Here is an 8,946-nt window from a genome sequence, read left to right as displayed (position 1 = left end):
AAATGAGCTTTATAGCCACTCATATAACATACAGTGAGTAATAAGTTCCACAATGTAGTTCTGTTCGAATTCAAAACTAGCAATCAAATTAGAAGTCAGAATGAAGCTACAAAGAAGAAATAGAAATTTGTAAACCTTCGCTTTTGTGCATCGGTTACCTTTTCATTGGGTTGAAAGGGAAAATAAACAGGGGCTGGTCTATTTATTATATATACAAGCTTCAAGTTTACCCAAAACAGCAGGCCCCCTGTCTTGGTACTAACCAGAAGCTGCAGATAGAACTGGTTTTCCTCTTTTGTATGGCTTTGTTAGCTGTGTAGAGTCTTAGTCCTTCTCTGCTGGCAGTCATGCAGCTTCTACCTGGGCTTCTCCTGTCCTGTGTCTGTGCTTTAGGAGTAAGCTCTTTAAGCCATGTACCTGTCCTTCTATGGTCAACCAAAAGGTGAGTAGTTTGTGAGACCGCAAAATAATAGGTAAAGTGAAACAGTGCTATCCCAATTCCAATAGTAATTATATAGGTAGTGGTTGTCAGATTGATACAGATTGTAGACTATTTGTAGGATGAGAAGATTGTGCCTATCACCTGGTATTTCCCACTCTGCCCTATGAGATTCCATTGATTCCTTAAAGATGTTATTCTTTTTGTATTACTGCATGCTAAGTGGACCAAATGTTTCATGTTGAACCGAACACACAATGTAATAATGGCTGCAGAGCGGAATAAAACTTTGCTTGCTTCTTTATTTCACCTCTCTGTTGCGGAGATGATAGCAATAAGGTATTTGGCACCTAATGAGTTAACTTTTATTAATTCTAAGTGGGTGTTATTAAATAGTTAACGGCATGTATTTCTGATAACATCCACTTGGCCTTAATAAAACTGAACTCATTAGATGCCAAATACTATTTATTGCTAATATTTCCGCAACGGAGAGGCTAAACTAAAAGCAAACAAACAAGTTGTATTCCGCTCTACAGCCACTGGTACATCGCGTGTTCAATTCAACATGAAACATTTTGTGAAAAATTCTCTTTAATCATAAATGTATCACCTATAACTTATATTGGGGTGATAATATGGGGTGTAATTCCATTGTTTAATTACAAAGAGATTTTTCAGTAAGACCGTGTTCACACTATGTTTTCAGCTGTGCATTCAGGTGATTCCATCTGAATCCCCCTAAAAACGGCATTCGTATTGACCCCAGACGAGACTATAGACCGTAAAGACTTGATCAGAGTTCATTTTCTTGTGTCCGTTTGTTCTCACTCAGGTTCTAAAATAACTTGAATGGCTTTAACTAATTCCTGTCACTCAGTTGTTGACACATCAGTATTTTACTCTCAAAAAACAGCCACTTTTTTTATAAGAAGTGGTCTCTAGAAGGAGCTGAACTCTGAGCAGGAATAGTCATTTCAATGTGCACAAATGTTGTTTTTGATATGGAACTTATTCTGATGTTATGGTGCTTTTTTTAACAGAATGAACAGTTGCAAATGTCTAAACTAGTTTTGGTTAAAAGAATTTTGACGAAAGATATTTCGTTTTCAAATGTTTATATCTTAGCAATTCTGTTTGAAGAAATGTCTATTTGCTTGCGCAACTACTAACGCTATCTTCACAGAACTGCGTTCCACTGCATTAGCGATTATGTGTAGATTTTGATGGCAAATAATAGGAGATATACCCAGCATGTAATCTAGAATCTTACATCTATATCTGCTGTAATCCTAAGTATGAAAGGCCAATGTCCAACTGCTACCTCTGCACCTCACCTGATTATTATCATAGTTTTGCTTTGATACAAGGTTGCCTATTAATACAGTTTGCCCTTAAGCAAAAAAGTTCTATGTTTATCAATATGCAGTTCAGATACTGAGAAAAACATGCATATGAGTCTTTTTATGTAGTGTATATAAACTTCTGGTTTCAACTGTATGCTCAACCACCACTGCAATCAGATCTCGGGAGAGTCCCTCAGTTATCTCCTATCCCATGAATAGGGGATAACTTTAATTGATGCAACTCTTTGAAGGGGTTATCCAGAATTATATTATTTTTTATGGGCCTAAGAATTAACAGGAAGGTACGAGTAGTTGCTGTGACTCTGCGGCTTCCACTGATGTCACGTTGACAGACCAATGGCTTCTCTTCCGCTCTTTTCTGTTGATGAGACGTGACTGCCAGTGAGCTTGCGGTCAATCAGTTTGATATCAGCCTGATTGACAGAACAGCTCAGAAGAAGAAGAGTTGTTCTGTTGTTGTGATGCATCTGAATTGCTGGCAAGAGCGGTCAGTGACCGCTTTGAGTTGGCGCCAGATAGAACAGGCAGGTAGTTGATAACTGGTTAGAAACTATCTGCCTGTTAGCTTTTTGGCTCATAGTAAGAAAAATAATTTTGTTGTCTATAAACCAATTTTTATTCATCTGTGTCCTCCATGATTAGTGAATATGTACAATTCCTACAAAACAGAGAAAACTGTAAGAAAAAGTATGTAAAAGAAGAGTATGTATTTCTTTCTTCATCTTTTACATGCACATCACATCGACCATTCCTCTAGAGAAACCTAAAACAGTCTAATAAATGTTGGCTGAGTAATATATTCTATTCAGATGTTTTGTGAAAAAGCAGACGGCTTATTGTCATTATTATGGATGTTAAAATAATGAGCTTTAAATTAAATCCAATTAAAATTAAACTGTTCCTTTTGTTATTGCTTGCCAGATACAAAACAGCAAGGGGTCCAGAATAAAACATATTAGTCCCAGTTGAAGAGACCATCTGGTTACATGTCCAGGTCTTTTTTTCTGATGGAGCAGACTTATGAAAAATGTATGTCACAGAATCTCTATCAGATGAATTTTTTATAAGATTTCTGTATTGAAAACGAGACCCAAACTTTACTTGAATGTATTGTATAGAAGGTCATTTGGTATTGAAAAAAGATAGCCTTAGAATATTAAAACTGGTATGATCAGAAAAGTGGAAGGTTTTTTAACATTAATTGCAGTAAAAGGATTAATAGCCAATAATCCCAATGTATAATTGGTCACTTTAAAAAAAAAATCCAATCCTTAAAGATTTTTTTTTTTACTTTATGCAAATATACTTATAGGGTTGTGTATAATGCCTGTGGTCTTTGTTGACATGTTTGCAGCTGTGACATCATGACTACTGTATGTGACTGCTGCAGTCACAGGACTCATAGGTTTGGTGCCATTTTTCTCACATGACCGCATTTCTACACTGTAAATTAGAAAGCTGGGTACAGGGCAGAGACTGGGGAGAAGCAAAGAGGAGTCGAAGACATGTTCACTGATGTGCCTACCATCGCACTTGTGTGCCTAATTTATGGATAAAATACAACTTTCAGTGTAACTGGAGAGTTATAAAATAGGTATCACTGGAAATATTCCACCATGCCCTGTCCTGCACTACTGGTGAGATTCTTACTGACAGACCCTCTTTAATTGTAAGCCTTCCCACCAGTCATTCACTGTAAGGCTTCAACCCCTCTTACTGTCTAGAAATATGCAGGATGACAATGTCTAAGACTACCTTTTCTTTGGACTATAAGACGCCCCCTCATCCCCATTCTGGTATGCATGGCCCCCTCATCCCCATTCTGGTATGCATGGCCCCCTCATCCCTATCCTGGTATGCATGGCCCCCTCATCCCCATCCTGGTATGCATGCCCCCCTCATCCCCATCCTGGTATGCATGCCCCCCTCATCCCCATCCTGGTATGCATGGCACCCATCCCCATCCTGGTATGCATGGCCCCCTCTTCCCTACCCTGGTTTGCATAGCCTCCTCATCCCTTTGCTGGTATGCATGTTCCCCTCATCCCTATTCTGGTATACGTGAATCCCCTCATTCCTTTCCTGGTATAATGACCCCCTCATCCCTATAGTGGTATGCAGGGCCCCTTCATTCCTATCCTGGTATGAATATACCCTCTTCCCCATCCTGACATGCATGGCTCCTCATCCCCATCCTGGTATGCATGACCCCCATCACCACTCTGGTATGCATGGCCTCCTCATCTCTATCCTGACATGCATGACTCCATGATTACTATCCTGGTAGGCATGGACCCCCTCATCACTATTCTGGTATGCATGGCCCCATCAGAAAAACGTTTATAAAAACAAACCATTCTACTTATCTTCCTGGGCTCCCTCACAGCTTCCTGTTCTGATGCCAGCAGCTGATTTATGCTTGTAAGCGTATAGCAGGGACGTCATGTGCTGCTTACAAGCAGAGGACAACTGTCGGAATACTCACTGCTACTACACACATAATACACACATAAAGTGTGTCAATGCAAGATACCATAAGTAGGAATGTATATGCCTTTTACATTTACATCACTGGCCTTTATAAATCCCCAGTAAAATACTTGTGGCATGTCAAGCTGTGATATAGAGAGCAATAAGATCATTACAGAGGAAACAGCTTAAAGTATACAGGGGATATAGATGTAGCAAATGCTGCTTAAAGGTGGTCTTTTATCCAGATTTCAAATGCAATTTAGATTAAGATTTACAGTAAATGAATGAAATTAAAGGAATTTTACAGCTCAACATTTGTCACCTGAGTAAGTGACAACAGTATTTTCTGAGGGATTTTTTTTTCCATTTGAATAAACGGATTTGCCGATGTCAAATTTGGATATATACAAGAAAAGTAACCAGAAGGTCGTAGAACAGTCTTTATGCTAACTTCCTTTAATCTACTTATTATTAATTCATATCTTGCTCAATATTGATATTGTGCCAGGAAGTTTATTAAAAATTCCACTTCCTTATGACATGATCCTTTGTTCAAAAACCAAAAGGGTTCATATATGTGATATTGTCTGATTATTGAATAGTCTTTAGTTTCTTCTGATTTTGTCTATATCGTCTTAGTCATCATTACCAAGTATGCTCATGTCCATTGTAAAAATGCTAATACTATTGATTTAATAGGAAAAAGAATAAACATGCTCCAAAAACATAATAAATATTTGATAAGAGCAGTGGGAGTCACCCCCCCTTAGGGTGTTACTCACTCCTAATGAGATTTTACAAAAGGTCAGGTTTGCATACCAAAGCTAGGCCGAGTAAACAGGGAAATTATATATATTCGTGTATATATATATGTATTTATTTGAGATAGATATATATATATATATATATATATATATATATATATATATACATACACACATCATATGAACACGTTCATGCAGTGTATATACAGTGTGTATGTATATATATATATATATACACTAGATGGAGGCCCGATGCTATCACATTGGGAGGGCAGTAATGTCACGATGGGGGCAGGCATGTGGCGCTGTTGTTGCCTAATGGCATTCTGTGATAATCTAATGACTTTTCCATCAGGGGACTCATGTGCTTGATGCCTACGCTTATATGCATTGTTTTTGTCCCAGTGATGCTGTTGCTCGTAATTCGCGCAGGCGCAGTAAATCAGATCGCCGCCATCTTTGTGCAGATAGATAATCATTCAGCTGATCCTGGCGGCGTTGTGTTCATGACGGTGTTCCGCTGGTGGTACCACGCAAGAGGCTGCATGAATGTGAGTGTGTGAGTGTGTGAGTGTGAGTGTGTGAGTGTGAGAGTGTCTGAGTGTGAGAGTGTGTGAGTGTGAGAGTGTGTGTGTGAGTGTGAGAATGTGTGAGAATGTGTGAGAGTGTGTGAGTGTGTGTGTGTTGTGTACGGCGTATAGAGTGTGTGCGTGCAACGGTGTTCCATGTTATGATCCGGTGACCTTGGAGCTGCATGAAACTTTCTCTGGAGTAGGTGGAACCTGTACTGACCGCAAATCCTGAACTGACACCGCAACTAGAAGTAGCCGTGGGGTGTGCGTAACAAACCCTAGACACCTCGACACAGCCGGAGGACTAAATACCCCTATAGATGGAAATAGGAATTCTACCTTGCCTCAGAGCAGAACCCCAAAGGATAGGCAGCCCCCCACAAATATTGACTGTGAGAAGGAGAAGAAAGACACACGCAGGCAGAAAACAGGATTTAGCAAAAGAGGCCACTCTAGCTAAAAAGAAAAGGATAGGACAGAATACTAAGTGGTCAGTATTAACCCCTTAGCGACCGCCGATACGCCTTTTAACGGCGGCCGCTAAGGGTACTTAAACCACAGCGCCGTTAATTAACGGCGCTGTGGAAAAAGTCCATAGCGCCCCCCAGAGGCCGATTTTCTCCGGGGTCTCAGCTGCCGAGGGTAGCCGAGACCCCAGAGAACATGATTCGGGGGGGTTTTAACCCACCCCGCATTTGCGATCGCCGGTAATTAACCGTTTACTGGCGATCGCAAAAAAAAAAAAAAGCGATCTCTTTTTAATTTCTCTGTCCTCCGATGTGATCGCACATCGGAGGACAGAGAAAAGGGGTCCCAGGTGGCCCCCCAATACTCACCTAGCTCCCCCGATGCTCCTCGTGTCTCCCGGTGGGCGCCGCCATCTTCAAAATGGCGGGCGCATGCGCAGTGCGCCCGCCGGCCGGCACCGGGAGAATCTTTGGGGTCTCGGCTGCACCCCAAAGAGCACGATCGGGGTCGGTATTACCGACCCCTGTTTTGCGATCGCCGGTAATTAACTGTTTACCGGCGACCGTAAAAAAAAAAAAAAAAAGTAAAGTGTAATTCTCTGTCCTCTGATGTGATCGCACATCAGAGGACAGAGAAATAGGGGGATTCGGGGACCCTAGCATACTCACCTAGGTCCCTGGATCCTCTTGCTGCTCCTCCTGGCCGCCGGCAGCAGAACATGGCGGACGCATGCCCAGTGCGCCCGCCATCTGTCTCCATCTGCCGGCCGGCAGGAGAACAGCAGTTGGGGCTAAAATTAGGGTTAGGGTTAGGGTTAGGGGTAGGGGTAGGGGTAGGGTTAGGGGTAGGGTTAGGGGTAGGGTTAGGGGTAGGGGTAGGTTAGGGGTAGGGTTAGGGTTAGGGGTAGGGTTAGGGTTAGGGTTAGGGGTAGGGTTAGGGGTAGGGTTAGGGGTAGGGTTAGGGTTAGGGGTAGGGGTAGGGTTAGGGGTAGGGTTAGGGGTAGGGTTAGTGGTAGGGTTAGGGGTAGGGTTAGGTTAGGGTTAGGGGTAGGGTTAGGTTAGGGGTAGGGGTAGGGTTAGGGGTAGGGTTAGGTTAGGGGTAGGGTTAGGTTAGGGGTAGGGGTAGGGTTAGGTTAGGGGTAGGGCTAGGGTTAGGGCTAGGGTTGGGGCTAAATTTAGAGTTAGGGTTGGGGCTAAATTTAGGGTTAGGGTTGGGGCTAAACTTAGGGTTAGGCTTCTTTCACACTTACGTCGGTACGGGGCCGTCGCAATGTGTCGGCCCGACATACCGACGCACGTTGTGAAAATTGTGCACAACGTGGGCAGCAGCTATAGTTTTTCAACACATCCGCTGCCCAATCTATGTCCTGGGGAGGAGGGGGCGGAGTTACGGCCACGCATGCGCGGTCAGAAATGGCGGATGCGACGTACAAAAAAACGTTTCATTGAACTTTTTTTGTGCCGACGCTCCGCCAAAACACAACTGATCCAGTGCACGACGGACGCGACGTGTGGCCATCCGTCACGATCCGTCGGCAATACAAGTCTATGGGCAAAAAACGCATCCTGCGGGCACATTTGCAGGATCCGTTTCTTGTCCAAAACGACGGATTGCGATGGAATGCCAAACGACGCAAGTGTGAAAGTAGCCCTAAGGCTAGGGTTAGGGTTGGGGCTAAAGTTAGGGCTAGGGTTGGGGCTAAAGTTAGGGTTAGAGCTGGGATTAGGGTTAGGGTTTGGATTAGGGTTCGTATTAGGGTTAGGGTTGGCATTAGGGTTACGCTTGGGATTAGGGTTAGGTTTGGGATTAGGGTTAAGGTTAGGGTTGTGATTAGGGGTGTATTGGGATTAGGGTTAGGTTTGAGGTTAGGGTTGAGATTAGGATTAGGGGTGTGTTGGATTTAGGGTTTTGATTAGGGTTATGGTTAGGGTTGACATTAGGGTTGTTTTGGGGTAAGGGTTGTGATTATGGTTAGGGTTGTGATTAGGATTATGGATGAGGTTGGGATTAGGGTTAGGGGTGTGTTGGGGTTAGGGTTGGAGCTAGAATTGGGGGGTTTCCACTGTTTAGGTACATCAGGGGGTCTCCAAATACGACAGCCAATTTTGCGCTCAAAAAGTCAAATGGTGCTCCCTCCCTTCTGAGCTCTGCCGTGCGCCCAAACAGTGGATTACCCCCACATATGGGGCATCAGTGTACTCGGGATAAATTGGACAACAATTTCTGGGGTCCAATTTCTCTTGTTACCCTTGTGAAAATAAAAACTTGGGGGCTACAAAATCTTTTTTGTGAAAAAAATAATATTTTTTATTTTCACGACTCTGCATTCTAAACTTCTGTGAAGCACTTGGGCATTCAAAGTTCTCACCACACATCTAGATAAGTTCCTTGGGGGGTCTAGTTTCCAAAATGGGGTCACTTGTGGGGGGTTACTACAGTTTAGGTACATCAGGGGCTCTGCAATCGCAACATAATGCCCACAGACCATTCTATCAAAGTCTGCATTCCAAAAAGGCGCTCCTTCCCTTCCGAGCTCTGCCGTGCGCCCAAACAGTGGTTTACCCCCACATATGGCACATCAGCGTACTTGGGATAAATTGGACAACAACTATTGCAGTCCAATTTCTCCTGTTACCCTTGTGAAAATAAAAACTTGGGGGCTACAATATCTTTTTTGTGGAAAAAAATAATATTTTTTATTTTCACGACTCTGCATACTAAACTTCTGTGAAGCACTTGGGCATTCAAAGTTCTCACCACACATCTAGATAAGTTCCTTGGGGGGTCTAGTTTCCAAAATGGGGTCACTTGTGGAGGGTTTCTACTGGTTAGGTACATCAGGGGCTCTGCAAACGCAACATAAT

At 42.9% G+C, this 8,946-nt stretch overlaps 1 protein-coding gene across 2 annotated transcripts in view; it reads left to right on the top strand.

Moving 5' to 3' along the window:
- The first annotated feature begins 306 nt into the window (after positions 1-306).
- Positions 307-8,946, top strand: part of LOC138676054 (V-type proton ATPase subunit S1-like) — a 224,218-nt gene continuing 215,578 nt past the window's right edge. Inside the window, exon 1 of one of the 2 annotated variants that reach the window (XM_069764898.1) lies at positions 307-442. In XM_069764898.1, the coding sequence (XP_069620999.1) occupies positions 348-442 (95 nt within the window). In that variant the 5' untranslated portion in view covers positions 307-347. The remainder of the gene's footprint in view (positions 443-8,946) is intronic. The other variant, XM_069764897.1, reaches the window with a different exon arrangement.

Source organism: Ranitomeya imitator, chromosome 4 (genome assembly GCF_032444005.1).
Source record: "Ranitomeya imitator isolate aRanImi1 chromosome 4, aRanImi1.pri, whole genome shotgun sequence".
Lineage (NCBI taxonomy): Eukaryota > Metazoa > Chordata > Amphibia > Anura > Dendrobatidae > Ranitomeya > Ranitomeya imitator.
Note: the sequence above shows the minus strand (reverse complement) of the source record. Positions and strands in the feature narration are given on the sequence as shown.